The 20,346-nt window shown below is 39.8% G+C and overlaps 1 protein-coding gene across 3 annotated transcripts in view; it reads right to left on the bottom strand.

Moving 5' to 3' along the window:
* Nucleotides 1–20,346, bottom strand: part of LOC105492875 (spermatogenesis associated serine rich 2) — a 168,443-nt gene that overhangs the window by 9,544 nt on the left and 138,553 nt on the right. For all 3 annotated transcript variants that reach the window (XM_011760202.3, XM_011760204.3, XM_071071778.1), the window contains 3 exons: nucleotides 19,243–19,419; nucleotides 16,424–16,559; nucleotides 2,270–2,328 (listed from right to left, as the gene is read on the bottom strand). In XM_011760202.3, coding sequence (XP_011758504.1) covers nucleotides 2,270–2,328; nucleotides 16,424–16,559; nucleotides 19,243–19,419 — 372 coding nt within the window. The remainder of the gene's footprint in view (nucleotides 1–2,269; nucleotides 2,329–16,423; nucleotides 16,560–19,242; nucleotides 19,420–20,346) is intronic.

Genomic DNA, 20,346 nt, shown 5'->3' on the forward strand with positions numbered 1-20,346 from the left:
AAAACTAAAAGCAACTCTTAATAGCATTGGTAAATGAGTAATTACATCATGTCATTAAGAACCAGGATTTTCAGGGAGAAAAGAGCTAAAGATATAAAACTGATGAAGTTAAGTAAAACTCTGAGCTCTGAATTTGATAAAATAAGATTGGGTACAACTTGATAATTGGTTGAAGCTGAGTGATGGGAGTTTGTTACATTAGCCTATTTGAAATTTTTTGTTTTGTTTTGTTTTGAGATGGAGTCTTGCTCTGTCACCACGCTGGAGTGCAGTGGCACGATCTCGGCTCACTACAACCTCCGCCCCCTGAGTTCAAGTGATTTTCCTGCCTCAGCCTCCCGAGTAGCTGGGATTACAGGCCATGCCACCACGCCCAGCTAATTTTTGTATTTTTAGTAGAGATGGAGTTTCATCATGTTGGCCAGGATGGTCTCGATCTCTTGACCTCATGAGCAGCCCGCCTCGGCCTCCCAAAGTGCTGGGATTACAGGAGTGAGCCACTGCGCCCAGCCAAAATTTTCTATAATATAAAAGATGTATTAATATTTTTAAAAGCACCTTCTTTTTCTTTATATCAAGACAGGGTCTTGCTCTATTGCCCAGGCTGGAGTACAGTGGTGCAATCACAGCTCACTGCAGCCTCGACCTCCTGGGCTCAAGCGATCCTCCCACCTCAGCCTCTCAAGTAAATGGGACTACATATAGCCATATAACACATGCCACCATGCCTGGTTAATTTTTTTTTTTTTTGAGATGGAATCTCGTTCTGTTGCCAGGCTGAAGTGCAGTGGTGCGATCTCAGCTCAATGCAACCTCTGCCTCCTGGGTTCAAGCGATTCTCCTGCCTCAGCCTCCCGAGTAGCTGGGACTGCAGGCATGCCCCACCATGCCCAGCTAATTTTTGTATTTTTAGTAGAGACAGGGTTTCATCATGTCAGCCAGGATGGCCTCGATCTCCTGACCTCATGATCTGCCCACCTTGGCCTCCGAAAGTGCTAGAATTACAGGCGTGAGCCACTGCGCCCAGTCTAAGTTCTTATTTTTCATAGAGACAAGATCTCACTATGTTGCCTAGGCTGGTCTCAAACTCCTGGGCTCAGGTGATCCGCTCAAAGTGCTGGGATTATATGTGTGAGCCATCATGCCTGGCCTTAAAGGACCTTCTTCTCAAAAGTAAGAAATATGTCTTCTTAATGGTTTTAGTTTATCTGAATTTCCATTTTCAAAAAGAGAATGTACAGATAAAATAATGGACTGAAATGTCAAATTAGAAACTCAAAATATATTGCTCAATGTAAACGAAATCTCACCTCTGAAAAACAGTGGAAGGCATCTCTGCTACATTCTCAAATTTTCAAGTTAAAATGGACCCAAACTGAAGTCATTTCAGTGCTTCAAAGCTGCATCCTCTGGCCCGTGACCACACACACAAGTGATTTAACTGTGAGTCATGATCTCAACCTAGCCCAACATTTCTATTCTTATCAGTTTGAGGGTGGGTTAAAATCAACAACTTTCCTAATAATAAATCTGGCATTTAATGCAGGAAGATAAAACCTGCCACCGAAATGCCCCAAATCAATGCCATTGTACAAGTTGCAGTTGGTATTCCCTTTTCTTCATGTAGCTGTGTATGTTTAACCTAACACTTAACAGAAATGATCAAAAAATAGATATCTGTTTTTTCTGTACAAAATCCCACAAATCACCAAAGTTAGACTTCATTCCTCCAGAATCTATTTTAGTAAGCTTTCAAGAAACCCAGTCTCTTGAACCCTCAATTCACTAACTTTTCCCCTACCATTGATAACAGATACTGAGTGAAGACTGTTCTATAAACTGAGAAAACAAAGAAAGTTCTGAGATAGGTAATGATAGGAGCATATACATTCAATCGTAGGCAACCTAATAAAGTCTTCTCTGATTATGCTAAAGGTTTTTTTCTGAGTAGAAAAAATCCCAGTGGAATTGCTTAAACACTGGAGGAAGAAACAAAATAAAAACCTGGTGGCAGATACCATGATGTAGTCTTTTATACATTGAACTCTGCATTCAAAATATTAAGATTTGGAAATATTTTTAAAACAGGCTCTTTAAAGTTATTTCACCTGAAAGGATTCATATGCCAGTACAATGCAACGGCTTAAGATTATTTAAATATACAAACTCTTATTATGATATTTATATGGAGCTTTTGTTATGAGGGTGGGGAAGTAGGAACCTACTATTTATGAAGGTAATAGTTATAATTAAAGATCAATCATCTTACTTGCTTCAGCTTTCACTTTGTCCATTTCAGCAAGCAACGCCACTTCTCGATCCATTAAACTAGGAAAAGATGACAAAGGAATAAAAGGTTTGATGAGAAACTCAAATACAAAATTAGCATATTATTAATAGTAGAGAAAGACTGGTAAGTTTGTTTGCTAAAAGCATACTAAAAAATAATACTGTATGGACCACATAAAAATCCTGATATCTTACTCTCAAAGAATATTTTAAGATTTTCCCAAAAATAAAATAAATAGACCCAATTCCCTTTTATATTGCAAAATTGGTACATTGCAGTACACCAATCGCTAGAAGTCTAAGAGTTGAGAACCAGCAGATGGCAGTAGCAAGCTACAAAACACATTTTTTAGTAAGCTGTGCTAAAGCAAAAGTCCATGTGGAAATTACTTACTTAACCATGTATGTACTCACATACTTTTTATATTTATATTTTGGTCTATAAAATTTGATGGCTTTGCATGTAATTAATTTTTACCAAGCAATATCCCCATTAGGGCATAGTAAATTTATCCATGATTAGGACTTGTATATCTTCAACAGCTGACCATGGTTGCACCAAGTCCACTTACATTTTAGTACTTAGAATGCAAAGTAGTCAAAAGATAAGACATACAGTGTGCTAGTTTCTGAGAAACATAAAACAGTAATGAGGAAGGAATAGAATTACAGATTTCTGGTAGGCTTTTTACAGAAAAAGAACATTAAATAATCAATTAGAATTTTTTCCACTGCAAATGTAAATGGTTTATAGGCACATAAAGCTTTTCCATGTCGTTATAAAAGAGCCCACAGCCTTCAATGTATAAGAAGACAGCAGGTTACCCTAGTATTCAACCTCTGGATGCAAATAATTTTCCTTACCATATCGGTTTTGCTTTGTGGTGGCAAAAAGAAAAAAAATCTAGATTTAATGCCTGCACAAACATGGAACATTCCAACTTTCTTCAAATTTGGAGTTCATTCTGCTTTCTCCTTTTGAAGGAAAATATAACTACAAGGTAAATAAAAGTTCCACTCTTGTTTCTGGTTGTTAATCATATACACACATACTCTCTTTCTCTGTCACTCTCTAATTCAATTTAGCTCAATACATAGTTATGTTAGCACAAAGTAGTTAATGTGGAGACTATGGTGTGAGATGTACAAAAATGTCTAAGGCAGGGTCATTTCCTCAAGGAGCAAATCTTTTATAGGGAAGTGCCAGAAAACATAGGTTTGATAATCGTTATGCATGATGTTAATAAACAGACTTGTAACTAAACAAATTTGGTTGGCATATTAATCCAAAAGCATCAAACTGGAGAGAAGATACAATTAATGTGGGGTAGCAATACTTTGCTAAGAAAGCATTTCCCAAACCTTGGCAATATTTTGCTCCAAGAACTCTAGCAGCATTGGAATACCTAAAAGACAAAACAAAAGCACAACTGAGACAGGAGCTGCCAGGCCTACAGTTTGACATTACCTCTCTTCTGTTGCCAAATCACCTTAAGATGCAGACACTGTGTCCATCAGATGACAAATCCTTTGTCTCTGACAAAGCTTGTAAAATACTTATTAAAAGACTACAGCAAACAAGTAAGCCTTTTGTAGCTTACAATCTTTATTATGAGAAGTAGAATGTCAGATGACACTTTTAGCAAGCTCTGCATCCTACAGACTTTTTTATGGCAATTTGTGCTAGTACGTTGTGACGGCATTTTTTTTTTCCCTGTGAGAATTACTGGTGTTCATTTAAATAAACTTTGTTTTTTGATTAACTCAGTGGTGATCACAAGAAATTCATAGGACAGTGCATGGACAACCATATAACCTCTCCATTAAAAAAAATACTAGCTTATAATATATCCATCTACCACGTACCCACAAAAATTAAAATTAAAACACATATATTAGCTTAAAACACATATATTGCCAAAAAACAATGAAAAGCAGTAAGAACTTGTTTCTTTTTGTCATGCTGCCATCTATTGATAACACCTAGTGAAAGGTACTGTGATGTCAGCCCAGCGTTAAACAAAAGAATCTACTAGTTAACTGATGCTGATATGTTTCTCAGAGAAAAGGATGTTCAGCGTTTATAATTTTACATTAAAATTTTCACACCTTGGCCGGGCGGGGTGGCTCACGCCTGTAATCCCAGCACTTTGGGAGGCCGAGGCGGGCGGATCACAAGGTCAGGAGATCGAGACCACGGTGAAACCCCGTCTCTACTAAAAATACAAAAAAAAAAAAAAAAAATTAGCCGGGCGCGGTGGCGGGCGCCTGTAGTCCCAGCTGCTCGGGAGGCTGAGGCAGGAGAATGGCGTGAGCCCGGGAGGTGGAGCTTGCAGTGAGCCGAGATCACGCCACTGCACTCCAGCCTGGGCGGCAGAGCGAGACTCCGTCTCAAAAAAAAAAAAAAAAAAAAAAAAAAAAAATTCACACCTTTAAAATACAAAAATGAATAAATGTCAAAATTTAATAGTAAATTTCTTATTAAAAGCACATCAAAAAAGTAAATTATATAATGGGATTATGGTTGTATAGAAGAATGACCTAGTTTTAGGTTATTTATGCTAAAGCATTTAGGGGTGACATATCATCTACATCTGCAACTTCCAAGTGGTTCCACCAAAATATTATATACACACACAGCAAATACACTGCCATTGTACCATCCTTTCAACTTTTCTATATATCTGAAAGTTCTCATAATGAAAAGTTAGTGAAATGTTGGCATCACAAAGTAAATGGAGAAGGTGGGAAGAGTTCAAAGTGAAAAGTAGGTTAGGTATAAGGATAACAACATAGGCATTTTTTACAATTAAAAACAATTAATCTATTGTAACACAACTTTTAACACAGAAACTTAAGCTAAAGTTTTCCATCTGTTTCTGAGCTAAACAATGGTCCCAGTATGTATCTGTGGCCAAGAGGTTCAAAAGTACCTGTGGTGTGAGGTAATGGTTTTTAGATGCCAGAACGGCAAGCAATGAGTCCTCCCAGAGAGTGATGAAAGGCTCATTCAGACTCTCTATTACCTTGCTCACTCCAATACCTCAGGGTACTAAGCCTCTCTCAAGGCTTTCTTGAATGGAAATATGCCATAATAAGCACCAAGCATCTGGTAGACTGGATTCTAAAATTGCAAATGAAATTCAGCTAAATATTGCTGGGACCCTATTTGGAAAAATACTAGTTTTTATTAAGCCTGGACCTTATTCAGTGTTGAGAATTTCCATATCCTTTCTTCAATTATGAAAGACAGATTTGGATGACTGCTCCCTGCTAGTAAAGAAAAAGACTGGTAACTAAATGTTCTATATTTCCTTCCTTCCTTTTTTGGGACTTCCTTACCATGTTCACATTTGCTCGACTTATTCTAAAGCTGTGGGGGTTTTTTGTTTTGTTTTTTTTTGTTTTTTGTTTTGAGATGGAGTCTCGCTCTGGAGTGCAATGGCATGATCTCGGCTCATGGCAACCTCCGCTTCCTGGGTTCAAGCAATTCTCCTGCCTCAGCCTCCTGAGTAGCTGGGACTATGGGCACATGGCACTATGCCCAGCTAATTTTTATATTTTTAGTAGACATGGGGTTTTGGCATGTTGCCAGGTTGGTCTCAAACTCCTGGCTTCAAGTGATCTGCCGGCCTGGGATTACAGGCATGAGCCACAGCACCCAGTCAATTTATTCTAAAGTTTTTGCATAATTTAGTTGCTCAGAATAGTTGTTACTGAAGTATCACCATTCACATCGCTAACACATATTGTGTGCATCATTTGAAGCAAGTCTTCTAATTAATATACAGATACCTAACATGCAGTTAGAGATTCTAGCTCTTGCCTTCAATAATTCACTAGTACCAAAAAACTGATCATTATTTGTTTATGACTGTTGCATTGGAAAAACAATATTAAAGTGGAAACGCAACTCTGACAATTCCACAGGTCAATTATTTCAAGGGATATTACTCGAAACCATTCAATAATATTGTCAGAAAACATTTGTACTCAATTTTATTTGCTCAAAATCTAGAATTTTTTTTTTTTTTTTTTGAGACAGGGTCTCACTGTCGCCCAGACTGGAGTACAGTGGCACCATCAAGACTCACTGCCAACCTCCGCCTCCTTGCTGAAGCAATCCTCCCGCCTTAGCCCTCTAAGTAGTTGGGACTACAGGCACGAGCTACCATGCCCAGCTAATTTTTGTATTTTTTGTAGAGATGGGTTGCCCAGGCTGGTCTCGAACTCCTGACCTCAAGTGATCCATCCACATCAGCCTCCCAAAGTGCTAGGATTACAGGCGTGAGCCGCTGTACCTGGACTTTTTTTTTTTTTTTTTTTTTTTTAAGACAGGGTCTTGCTCTGTCACTCAGGTTGGAATGCAGTGGCGTAATCATAGCTCACTGCATCCTTGACCTCCTGGGCTCAAGCAATCCTCGTGCTCAGCCCGAGTAGCTGGGATTAAAGGTGTGTGCTACCACACCTGGCTAATTAAAAAAAAAAAAAAATTGTAGAGATAGGGGTCTTACTATGTTGTCCAGGCTGGTCTTGAACTCCTGATTTCAAGTGATTCTCTCGCCTTGGCCTCCCAAAGTGCTGAGATTATAGGTATAAGTCACTATGCATGGCCTTAAAACCTGTTCATTCTAATTCTACTAACCAACCAAGCAAAAATTCAAGCAAAGCCAATGCAGACACCTTTTTTTCTTTGAAGACGTTTTCCTCTTTCCATATAAAATAACCAAAAAAGAGAATTGCCAGTAGTATTTATTTTTCCTTCCTTTCTTTTTTGTTTTTTGTTTTTTTGAGTCTCGCTCTGTCTCCCAGGCTGGAGTGCAGTGATGTGATCTCAGCTCACTGCAACCTCCACCTCCAGGGTTCAAGCGATTCTGGTGCCTCAGTCTCCCGAGAAGCTGGGATTACAAGTGTGCACCACTCATGCCTGGCTAATTTTTGTATTTTTAGTAGAGACAGGTTTCATCATGTTGCCCAGGCTGGTCTCGAACTCCTGACCTCAAGCAATCCACCCACCTCAGCCTCCCCAAGAGGCCAGGAGCGGTGGCTCACATCTATAATCACAGCACTTTGGGAGGCTGAGGCTGGCAGATCACTTGAGGCTGGGAGTTCGAGAAGAGCCTGGCCAATATGATGAAACCGTCTCTTTATTAAAAGTACAAAAATGTGGCACATGCCTGTAATCTCAGCTGCTTGGGAGACTGAGGCAGGAAAATCACTTGAACCCAGGAGGCAGGGGTTGCAGTGAGCTGAGATCATGCCACTGCACTCCAACCTCGGTGACAGAGCAAGACTCTGTCTCAAAAAAAAAAAAAAAAAAAAAAAAGTTAGAATGTGAACATAAGCCACAGTTCTCATATGACAAGCTTTCAATGGAATAATCTTTCTTTCTGTTCTTTTCCAATGGTCAAAAGCACCTTAGTTATAAGCTAATCCAGGAGCTCATGTGACTCGATGATATTTTACAATCTGTGTAAGGAAAAAGAACCAGTAACAATCTGTATTGCTAAGGAGTATGTTGTTCAAGTTGTTGTTGTTGTTGTTTTTAATTTTTAGATAAAGTCTCACTCTGTCACCCAGGCCAGAGTGCAGTGGCGTGATCTCGGCTCACTGCAACCTCTGTGTCCCGGGTTCAAGCAATTCTCCTATCTCAGCCTCCTAAGTAGCTGGGACTACAGGCGCATGCCACCACACCCAGCTAATTTTTGTATTTTTAGTAGAGACGGGGTTTCACCTTGCTGGTCAGGCTGGTCTCAAACTCCTGACCTTAGGTGATCCACCAGCCTTGGCCTCCCAAAGTGCTGAGATTACAGGTGTGAGCCACCGTGCCCGGCCTCAAGTTTTCAGTTGGTTTAAAAAAAAAAAAAAATGGCTGAGCCAGGGCTAGGCACAGTGGCTCATGCCTGCTATCCCAGCACTTGGGGAGGTCGAGGTGGGAGGATCACTTGAGCCCAGGAGGTTGAGACCAGATTGGGTAACACAGTGGGATCTTGTCTCTCCAAAAACATAAAAATTAAAACAAAACGAGATAAAAATGGCTCGAGTGTTAAGCCCCCTTAGTGAGTGGCTGACCAGATCCTCATTTGAAACTGTGATTTTGGCTGGGCACGGTGGCTCATGTCTGTAATCCCAGTACTTTGAGAGGCCAGGCAGGCGAATCACCTGAGGTCAGGAGTTCGAGACCAGCCTGGCCAACATGGTGAAACCCTGTCTCTACTAAAAATACAAAAATTAGCCAGGTGTAGTGGCACATGCCTGTAATCCCAGCTACTTGGGAGGCTGCGGCAGGAGAATCGCTTGATCCCAGGAGGCAGAGGTAGCAGTGAACAGACACTGGACCACTACATTCCGGCCTGGGAGACAGAATGAGACTCAGTCTCCCAAAAAAAAAAAAAAAAAAAAAGGAAAGAAACTGGAATTATGACACCAATGTCTAAAAGTTCCAGAAACCAGAAAAAGGTGAAAACGTGTGGAGTAGGAAGGTAAACACTGCAGAATAAAGCAAACAGGAATACCTGTTAAGACACAGAAAACAGGCCAGGCGCGGTGGCTCAAGCCTGTAATCCCAGCACTTTGGGAGGCCGAGACGGGCGGATCACGAGGTCAGGAGATCGAGACCATCCTGGCTAACACAGTGAAACCCAGTCTCTACTAAAAAAAATACAAAAAACTAGCCGGGCGAGGTGGCGGGCGCCTGTAGTCCCAGCTACTCGGGAGGCTGAGGCAGGAGAATGGCGTAAACCCGGGAGGCGGAGCTTGCAGTGAGCTGAGATCCGGCCACTGCACTCCAGCCTGGGCGACAGAGCGAGACTCCGTCTCAAAAAAAAAAAAAAAAAAAAAAAAAAAAAAAAGACACAGAAAACAAAAGAATGGTGTAGTAGAAAAGTATCTTTGGGTAAAATATTTTTGTGCCCATCTTTCTCACTTATAACATGAGCGTAATACCACAACTGATAATGTTATGCAGATTAGAAGCACTGTACATAAAAGCTTCTGACATACAATAAAAGCTCAGTAAGTGAGTTCAGTAAATAGCGGCGGCAATTATTATGTTAATTCCTGTATTCATCTTTATTTCTCAGTTTCGGCAGAACATCTCTTTAGTAAAATGCACTTGTATTAACCGGTAAATCATTATACCTTCCAGATTCATTGTACAGAAATTATTAAATAAACATGTACATACACTAACACAGTGTAAGTCATGAAGTGAATCAAACTAATTTTAAGTGAAAAGTACACATTGAAATTACACTCTCACTACGATTACAACTATTCAAGAAAATGTATGAATATACATAAAGAACACAAGGGAATGCAGAAAATAAAAATTATTTATGTGTTAAGGTGGTAGAATTTTCAGTTTTACTTATCTTTAATAAAACAATTATAACTATGGGCAATACAGTAAAAATAATAGGGAATAATGAAATCTTTAAAAAAAGGAAAAACAAAATTCAGATCCTTCCATCAAATGCTCTCATTATACCTCAGCCTCTGACTTCATCCCTTGCTAATTTCACTATTGCCCCATAGCAACAGCTAGACTGCATGTGGTCCCTATGTGTCCCTTCTATGTCTCTGCTCGTATCTCCGAAATGCAGTGTTCCACCCCAACCTTTCTGCCAGTGTAAATACTTTTTATATGGCTTGATAATGATTCATTTCCCCCAAGAAATATTTTCTAATTAACCGCACCTTCAATCTTAAAACCTTTCCCACTACTATGATCTGACCTGAAGAATAACTAGAATCACAAGGCACTACAAGTTGTGACTTAGGAATAATAGTGATTTGGACCTTCTGAATCACAAAATCAAAAGAATATTGGATATTCAGATGGAGTATTCATATAGTTTGACTTTACTGAACTTAAAAAATACTTTCATAGGCTCAGCCTAAATCCTGGTCCTTCTCATTCTAACCTGTTTCATAATGACTAAGTTCCTTAGTCCCTATATTCTCCTACATTGGGGTTTCTCTGTTACACAGCCTTTAAGCTGAAGAGGAAATAATACAGATGCTCCTCGGCTTACAATGGGGTTATGTCCCAATAAACCCACTGTAAATTGAAAATTTTTTTTTTTTAAGAGACAGGGTCTTGCTCTGTCACCCAGGGTGGGAGTACAGTGGCATGATCATGGCCCACTGCAGCCTCCACTTCCTGGGCTCAAGCGATCCTCTTGAGTAGCTGGACTATGGGCACATGTCATTGTGCCCAGCTAATTTTGTTACTTTATGTAGAGACAGGATCTCATTATGTTGCCGAGGCTGGTCTTGAACTCCTGGATTCAAGTAATCCTCCTGCCTTGGCCTCTGATATGGTTTGGCTGTGTCCCCACCCAAATCTCACCTTCAATTGTAATAATCCCCAAATGTCAAGGGTGGGGCCAAGTGAAGATAACTGAATTACAGGGGTGGTTTCTCCTATTCTGTTCTTGTGGTAGTAAGTCTCAAAAGATCTGATGGTTTTATAAACGAGAGTTCCCCTGCACAAGCTCTCTTGGCTGCCGCCATGTAAGACGTGACTTTGCTCTTCCTCTGCCTTCAGCCAAGATTGTGAGGCCTTCCCAGCCAGCTGTAACTGTGAGTCAATTAAACCTCTTTCCTTGATAAATTACCCAGTATCGAGTGTGTCTTTATTAGCAGCATGAGAACAGACGAATACAGCCTCCTAAAGTGCTGGGATTACAGGCATGTGCAAATTGAAAATATCTTCAGTTGATAATGCATTTAATATACTGAACCTATTTAACATCAAAGCTTAGCCTAGCCTCCCTCAAACATGCTCAGAACATTTATATTAGCCTGCAGTTGGGCAAAGTCGTCTAACACAACACCTATTTTATAATGAAGTGTTGAATATCTGATGTAATTTATTAAACACTACACTGAAAGTGAAAAACAAAATGGTTGTATGGGTATATAAAGTACGCTTTCTACTGAATGTGTATCACTTTTATACCATCATAAAGTCAGAAAACTGTTAAGTTGAACCATCATAAGTAGGGGACTGTCTGTAATATGATATGTACCAACAGTCTCTAGCCTTGCCAAGTTTTAGTGGGAGAAGTGAGCCATCAATGAGGTATGAAATGAAAATCATAGGTTAATGAGTCTGAATATATACATTCAAATATTGGATCTGAAACTTATGTTAGGCAAATTGCTTAACCTAAGACATACATTTATTTTCAGTAAAACAGAATTAACAATACCCACTTTGTGGAAAAAGAAATCAGGATTAAAAAAATCCAATAATATAACTGAACATGTTCAGTAAAATATTCTTCATATGTTATTACAGGTTGAGCATTTCTAATCCAAAAATCCAAAATGCTTCAAAATCTGTACTTTTTTGAGCACCGACATGACACTATAAGAAAATACTCACTGGAGCAGTTTGGATTTTGAATTTTTAAATTAGGGATGCTCAACTAGTTTCTACAGACATTCCAAAATCTGAAAAAAATAAAAATAACCTAAAACATTTCTGGTCCTAAGCATTTCAGATAAGGGATACTCAACCTGTAATTATTTTCACAGATGGTTAGAGTTAAATTTTAAATTAAAAAAATCAAGAACCATGGCATCAAGCACTAGCAGAAACAAGACATCAATGTACTAAGCTTCAAAAACCAAAGAATGATTTAGAACTACAGTGCTATGTACATCTTTGATAATACATACTGCATTAGCACATTCCTTTATTTCTAAGCATTTTAGATATTTTTGGAGATAACATTTTGGAGGTAGTTTGGTTCATAAAATGATTCCTAAGTTTTCAGCATCTATATGTGGCCTTTAAATGTAAGGACTTAAAAGCCTTTGGTAAGACTAAGCTTAACATTAAAAAAAAAAAAAAAAAAAAAAAAGCTCTAGGCTGGGCAAGGTGGCTCACACCTGTAATCCCAGCACTTTGGGAGGCTGAAGCAGGAGGATGCTTGAGCCCAGGAGCTCAAAACCAGCCTGGGCAATGTGGCAAAACTCCATCTCTACAGAAGATACAAAAATTAGCTGGGCATGTTTGTACCCGCCTTGTAGTCCAGCTACTCAAGAGGCTGAGGTGGGAGGATCCCTTGAGCCTGGGGAGGTCGAGGCTGTAGTGAGACGTGATGGTGCTACTATACTCCAGTATAGGCGCCAGAGACGCTGTCTTAAAAAAAAAAAAAAAAAAAGAAAAGAAAAGAAAGAAAGAAAAGAAACGCCAATAAAAGGACATAACTTTTCTAAGATCAATGAGGAATCAGGAACAATTTCAAAATCTTAACCATAAACCTATATGACTTTATGTGATGTATAATCTCAAATTTCTTGACAATCTTTTTCTCTTACCTAGTTCTCCTTTTAAAAAATATCTTTTGACTTTCATAAAATTGAAACTTCTTTTTTTTTTTTTTTTTTTGAGACGGAGTATCGCTCTGTTGCCCAGGCTGGAGTGCAGTGGTGCGATCTCCACTCATTGCAAGCCCTGCCTCCCGGGTTCACACCATTCTCCTGCCTCAGCCTTCCGAGTAGCTGGGACTACAGGCGCCCGCCACCACGCCCAGCTAGTTTTTTGTATTTTTTTAGTAGAGACGGTGTTTCACCGTGTTAGCCAGGATGGTCTCGATCTCCTGACCTCGTGATCCGCCCGTCTCGGCCTCCCTAAGTGCTGGGATTACAGGCTTGAGCCACCGCGCCCGGCCAAACTGAAACTTTTTATTTAAAAGAAAAGCTGAGTGTGTATCCTGTTGGCATTTTTCATCAACACATTATATAACAATCTTCCAAAGGAGTTTATACATTCTAGCTTCATGTTCCACTCCATATCTTACCTCCTTAAGATCCTTAAACTTAAGTCAACTAACAGCTCCAACAATGAAAAGCAGACAAATATTATTAATTAACAAGAAAAGTAAACTTGGGTCTAGAGATGATTCTTGCTAAGTCACCAATAAGAAGAAATTTTAAGTTTTATACATTAGAAAGCTTCTGAGTTTACCTTTCTATAGGTGTATCAGTTTTTATTCAGCATCAAAGTGAGAGGAGTTATCTGTATAATTTCCCTAGTGCCCTGTCAGGGGTAATGTACTTTTACTGCTGCAAATCTGTTAGAACTCTTTGCTTTTCTTTTATGCTATAACCAACACAGAAATGGCTTTCTAAGTGACACTAACTCCAAGCTCTGCTTTGGTGCCAAATGGAGTTAGTCACTTGCCAATTATGTCTTGAAGTAGTGGCTACAAGGAACATTGAAATAAGGTGGTTTATAAACTCAATCAACCAGAGCAAAGGGCTTTATACTAGCAGGAAAGGGCAGGTAATGTCTTTCCTCAAGTTAAATTGACCCGGTTGTTACGTCAGCTAATCAATCCTAAATACACAGTTCCCAGGTAGGAAACCATTTCATTTGTCATTTATTGAAGGAGGCTCCTCCTGGCTGGGTTCCAAGTCAGCAGGAACTCACAAATCTCTCTCCTGGAACTGTGTTTCCTGGTTCAAGCTTGTTCTGAATGGAATCAGATCCTGTGACTAAGGAATCAGTAAGCTGAACAATCGTGGAGACCAGAGGCTTATCAAAGCAAAGTTGTGATGACCTACTACACTCAGCTCTTTCTTTCTTCTTTTCTTTTTGAGATAGTCTCGCCATATCGCCCAGGCTGGAGTGCAATGGTGCGATCTCAGCTCACTGCAACCTCCACCTCCTGGGTTCAAGTGATTCTCCTGCTTCAGCCTCCTGAGTAGCTGGGATTACAGGTGCATGCCACCACGCCTGGCTAATTTTTGAATGTTTAGTAGAGATAGGGTTTCACCATGTTGGCCAGGTTGGTCTTGAACTCCTGACCTTGTGATCCGCCTGCCTTGGCCTCCTAAAGTGCTGGGATTCAGGTGTGAGCCACCATGCCCAGCCAGCTCTTTATTTTCTTTTTTTTTTTTTGAGACGGAGTCTCGCTCTGTCGCCCAGGCTGGAGTGCAGTGGCCGGATCTCAGCTCACTGCAAGCTCCGCCTCCCGGGTTCCCGCCATTCTCCTGCCTCAGCCTCCCGAGTAGCTGGGACTACAGGCGCCCACCACCTCGCCCGGCTAGTTTTTTTTTGTATTTTTTAGTAGAGACGGGGTTTCACCGTGTTAGCCAGGATGGTCTCGATCTCCTGACCTCGTGATCCGCCCGTCTCGGCCTCCCAAAGTGCTGGGATTACAGGCTTGAGCCACCGCGCCCGGCCCAGCTCTTTATTTTCTAAACAAGCCAACAATTATCTTACATGACAAGAATGCAGTGCAAAGGGCATGGTGCTTCCTCCTAGAAGTTCAGAAAGGGGAAAAATCAGTTACCTAGAAGAATTTCCAGAAGTTTGACCTTAATTTAAGGAGAGTTTGGAGAAATGGTGGGATTTAGATAAATACAGAGGAATAGAAGAGCATTATCAGGCTGGGAAAGTGGCATTAACTAGTAGATGGAAGAGGAAATGTGAATGTTAAGTTTTGAGACAATGAGTAATCTGGCAGGAGCAAAAATATGTGTCAAAAAAGAAGACAGCCAGGCACAGTGGCTCATGGCTGTAATCCCAGCACTTTGGGAGGCTGAGACGAGAGGATTGCTTGAGCCCAGGAATTGGAGACCAGCCTGGGCAATATGGCGAAACCCCATCTCTACAAAAAATTCAAAAATTAGCCAAGTGTGATGGTACATGCTTGTAGTCCCAGCTACTTGGGAGGGTGAGGGTGGGAGGATGGCTTGAGCCCAGGAGGTGGAGGTTGCAGTGAGCCATGATTGTGCCACTGCACTCCAGCCTGGGTGACAGAGTCAGACCCTGTCTCAAACAAAGAAAAACAGAAGACATGACATTAAATTCCTAGCCATAAAACCTGAAAAGTGAAACTTAGAGTTCAGGACAAGGCGTGGGTAGACTACTAGATGAGTTATATAGCCCCAAAGTAAGTTTTATTTAATGTAAGTAAATACTTATTTTATTTAAGTAGATGATTTAACTTTTTGGAGGCATTATTTCATTTGAAAACACTTATTAATATATTTTAAGAAATGAATATTCTAGGCCAGGCATGGTGGCTCATGCTTATAATCCCAACACTTTGGGAGGCCAAAGCCAGTGGATCACCTGAGGTCAGGAGTTCGAGACCAGCCTGGCCAACGTGACAAAACCCCATCTCTATTAAAAATACAAAATTTAGCCGGGCATGGTGGCGCACAGCTGTAATCCCAGCTACTCGGGAGGCTGACACATGAGAATCACTTGAACCTGGGAGACAGAGGTTGCAGTGAGCCGAGACTATACCACTGCACTAGAGCCTGGCCAACAGACTGAGACTCTACTTCAAAAACAAAATTAAAAAAAGGTGAGTATTCTATAGAACACAGTTTGAAAAACATGAAATAAAAAACAAATCAATAATTAATAAAAGGAAGGCCGGGTGCAGTGGCTCACACCTGTAATCCCAGCACTTTGGGAGGCCAAGGCAGGCAGATCACTTGAGCCCAGGAGTTGAAGATTGGCCTGGGCAATACAGTAAGACCACATCTCTACAAAATATTTTAAAATTAAAAAAAGAGCCAGGTGTGGTAGCACATGCCTGTAGTACCAGCTACTTGGGAGGCTGAGATGAGAGGATTGCTGGAGCCCAGAAAGCTGAGGCTACAGTGAGATGTGATTGTGCCATAGCATTCCAGCCTGGGTGACAGACAGAGCAAGACCCTGTCTCAAAAAATAATAATAATTAATAAAAAGGCACTTTATTGGAGTGGCATACATTAAAAAGGATGGAGGAAGGTAGGAAAGCAAAGACAGATTTTTTTCTACTTTATAATTTTGTTCAAAAACATCATGTCATTTGTTATAGGATCTTGGTTTAAAAGGAGACTTTAGAGTACATGATCTACTCTATAATTATGTGTCCCTTTCCAAACAATATTAAACTCTGGCTCATTTCTAGAGCATTGTGAGTTATCTGTACTATTCTCACACTGTGACCAAGAGAAACAGAACAATGCAGAAAGCTAAATATACCATAGGATTTATAAGTGTCTCCCACTATGTAGTTAGTCATGAATGGAAGAACTTGGGGAATGGCTGACCATCTTTATATTTATATATGATCGTTTTTATGCTACTGATATCAAATGCAGCTTAACTTACCAGCTCTCCAATTCAGCAAAGGCTTGTTTCATTTTCTTAATGGAAGCATCCATCTCTTCTTTAACTACAACTCGATACCGTGCAAGAGACACTGTGCAGCGCTGGAGGTCTTTTACAGATTTTTCAATATTGGAACCTTGGGGAAAAAAACCCAAAGATTTAAAAAAAAGAATAATAATATAGGTAACTTGAAAGTTGTATCTGAACACCTAAGCCAAATGTCATGTAGACTAAGAATCTTTCCTAAATAACCACCCTCCCCAATGAGAAAAACATGTTTTTATAGATTTTTGGGGAAAAAAGGATCCTGGTCAAGATGGAATAATAAGAATTGGATTTGTCCTTCTATCTTAAACAACTAAAAACATACAAAGACAAAATATATGAAACAATGGTTTTCAGACAATGTGTAACAGCTAGTACTTTTCCCCTGAGACAACAGAAACAAATGAAGTAAGGCCTGTGATTGCTCCAACTTACTGCCTCAATAGTTTCTAGGCTACAATGCAGGGAGGAGAAATCCTAAACTGAGCCTGGTGGACTCCCTGAATTGAAGGGACGAAGTTAGGAATTTGGAGAGGCCAAGATGGCTGAAATTCTAGGGCAGAGTACTGGTGAGGCAAGAGCTACACACATGAGAGAGCTGCACGGAGATGCACAGAGGATTCTGAGTGTGGATCAGTCTATGAGGATAAAGAAACTACCCAAGACTGGAAAGAGAACAGGCAAAAAAAAAAAAAAAAAAAAAAAAAAAAAGACTAGGCAGAACAATCCCCAGAGCTCACCAGGCCAGGGACAGTTTGTGCTCACACCAGCCAGAGTGGAAAAACCTTACAATACATGGCAGGCAGAGTAGTTGGAAGGATACTGCCTCAGCAACAGGGCAAAATTAGCTCTAGACTAAAGGCTGCTCTAGTCCCACCTAAAAAAACTTAAACAGAAAAATATTACCTATAAGGAAGAGAAAAATCAATCACAGAGGCAGATGCAGAAATGACACAGATGATAGAATTGAGTAGAAAAGGACATCAAACAGCTATTATAATTAGATACTATATGTTCAAGAAGGTAAAGGAAAGCATAAGCATGGTAAGGAGAGACATGGAAGGTATCTTAAAAGACTCCAACTGAACTTCTAGAGACAAATAAAACAATGTCCAAGATGAGAAATATGCTGCATAAAATTAACAGCAGAATAGACACTGTTAACAAAAGACGAATACAGTCGAAGACAGCAATTTTACCAACTATCCAAAATGAAATGAAACACACAGAGAAAAGAGACTTTAAAAAAGGCACCAAATTTTCAAAACTCCCTAAGTTACAGGATTTAATAGAATATAATTCACCATGTGGACATTACAAAATTAAAATGTTCTCTCGATATAGTACACTTCGAAGCACTGTATATATGAGGAAGCCAGCTTTGTAGAAAAGGATGGACTGCATTTACCTACTCAACACATTTTAACCAATTTCCAAAAGTTCTATTTACCTTTCTATATTCACCAAACCCCAAATTACATATATAATTGATTGCTGGAAACATGGATCTAAAAAGTTTGTAACTATGCCAGGATATGTATTTTCAATTTTTTAATTTAAATTCTTCCTCATCTCAACTTGACTTTTTTTAAAGAATCTACCTAAAAGCTTTCAAGCCTTATGCATATATATATATATATATATATATATATATATATATATATATACTTTTTCATTTTTGCTTGATTGGATAGTCTCAAACTTGCTCATCTGCAGCAGGCTGAGGGCTACTAGAACAATGAAAAAGGGGAGTTTACCTAATTAAAATTTGGCTCATGTGCAATAAATAATTCCATAAAGAGCTACTGATTACAAGTGTCCTTTACATTTCTGTTTCATCTGTTTAGTGGAGTGGACCACCATGCTTAGATGTATGAAACTCAGATATAGGAAACATAATCTATTATCTCTGTTTGCTGAATTATTGGCTGTTTATTTAAGTGATTATTGTAGTTTTTTTTTTTTAGCAAAGAGCTACCACCAGTCAATGCCACATACTTAAGAGAAAATGATCTTACTTAAAGCTAGAGTCTGTCAGAGGACTCTAGCTCAGTAAGAGAACGAAGTTATGAAGAGGAGTGAAAATATTTCTTTAAAATGTCACTGTCGGCTGGGTGCAGTGGCTCATGCCTATAATCCCAGCACTTTGGGAGGCCGAGGCAGGCAGATCATGAGGTCAGGAGATTGAAACCATCCTGGCTAACACGGTGAAACCCCGTCTCTACTAAAAATACAAACAAATTAGCCAGGCATGGTGGCACTGGCCTGTAGTCCCAACTACTCGGGAGGCTGAGGGAGGAGAATGACATGAACCCGGCAGAACTGCAGTGAGATCGGACCACTGCACTCCAGCCTGGGCTATGAAGCAAGACTCAGTCTCAGGGGGATTTAAAAAAAGTCAATGTCAGAGAATGTAGAGCTTTTACTTGTTGCGTCAACCAGGAGATAAAAATGACAGAAATAGCACAAAAATGTTGCAATAAAGCAAATAAAGAAACAGGTTAACATTAGCAGATAAGTCATCCTGGCAGTAGAGTTTGACTTTAATTTACAAAACGGGTCGTCATAATTAGATTGTATGGCATTTAAACTACTATTCAGATTCCAACTGTGTACACAAAGGTAGGGGAAGGGCTGAGTAGTCAGCCACTGTCAGCAAAATGGAAAAAGTATTAACTGATGCCCTTCTGAAACCTTATTTATGGGAACAGAGATAATTTGCCCTCTTTAGCCAAAAACACAGATTTTCTCTCACAGGTGGGTCTCTGACTTACTTAGCTTTTTATTGGTGGAGAGGGGAACATCTTCCATCCCCATAGTTGAAAACTGAGTTTCTGTGGTAGGTCTTGAGAGAGATTTGGCAGCATTCCTGGGTTGTTGAGAATTCTGAATACAGTGCGTAGTCAAAGACTTGGTCTCAAAATCAGAGACACCATTCTGCAGCATGGATCCTGTCCAAGAAAGAGCACAGTAATTTAGAGCACAATTTAGGAGTAAACCAATCATTCTTAAGTACACAAAGAAAACAGGTAAAAATGTTTGAGGCAAAACCATGCCTCTTAAAAGACTGTAAACAATATCAACTGACACGCTAGAATAAAGATCAGAATCAGCTGGCAGCTTCTGGCTTAGCCTTAAGTTCGAAATGAAGAGAAGAGTCTGTGGCAACACATCTTTAGATAGGGAGCTCAATCCCTGTGGCTCTCCGGCTTCTTTGTAGCTTGGTAGTTTCTCTGTAACTCTGGCACAAGGAATCAAAGAAGGTCAGTATCACCAACTTCTGCAAGACTCCATGTTAAGAAAAAAAGTTTTACACTCTCTCAAGGAAAGAAGAATTTAAAAAGCTTTATGGGCCAGGCATGGTGGCTCACACCAGTAATCCCAGTTATTCAGGAAGCTGACGCAGGAGGATCACTTGAGCCCAGGAGTTTAAGACCAGCTTGGGCAACATAGAGAGACTGGGTCTCTCAAAACAAACAAACAAAAAATAACGTTCTAGGGGATAGAAGTGTAATAAGTTAGGAAGAGTTAGGAAATGAGAGGGAAGCTAGTTCAGAAAAAAATGGAAACCACTGGCTATTGTTGGTTTGAGTCAGTGCAATGTTTTTCTCTAACTCTTGTGTATGTGTGTATACCAATCAATAAAAGAACACCTAAACAGCACAGCATAAATCTTACATTGGCATTACCCTACTAAAGCCAGGAGCAGCAGGGCAGGGGAACTGGATTAACAAGTAATTTTTAAAAAGAGAAATTTCCAGTATCTTACTAACCCTCAAAAAAATGGTTAACAAAGAAAGGTACAAGATATGTGAATTTACAACTAACACTAATCTTAATTCTTCACTAGAAAACAAATGTGAGACTATAAAAACCAA

The sequence above is a fragment of the Macaca nemestrina genome, chromosome 10, assembly GCF_043159975.1.
Source record: "Macaca nemestrina isolate mMacNem1 chromosome 10, mMacNem.hap1, whole genome shotgun sequence".
In the NCBI taxonomy this organism is placed as follows: Eukaryota; Metazoa; Chordata; class Mammalia; order Primates; family Cercopithecidae; genus Macaca; species Macaca nemestrina.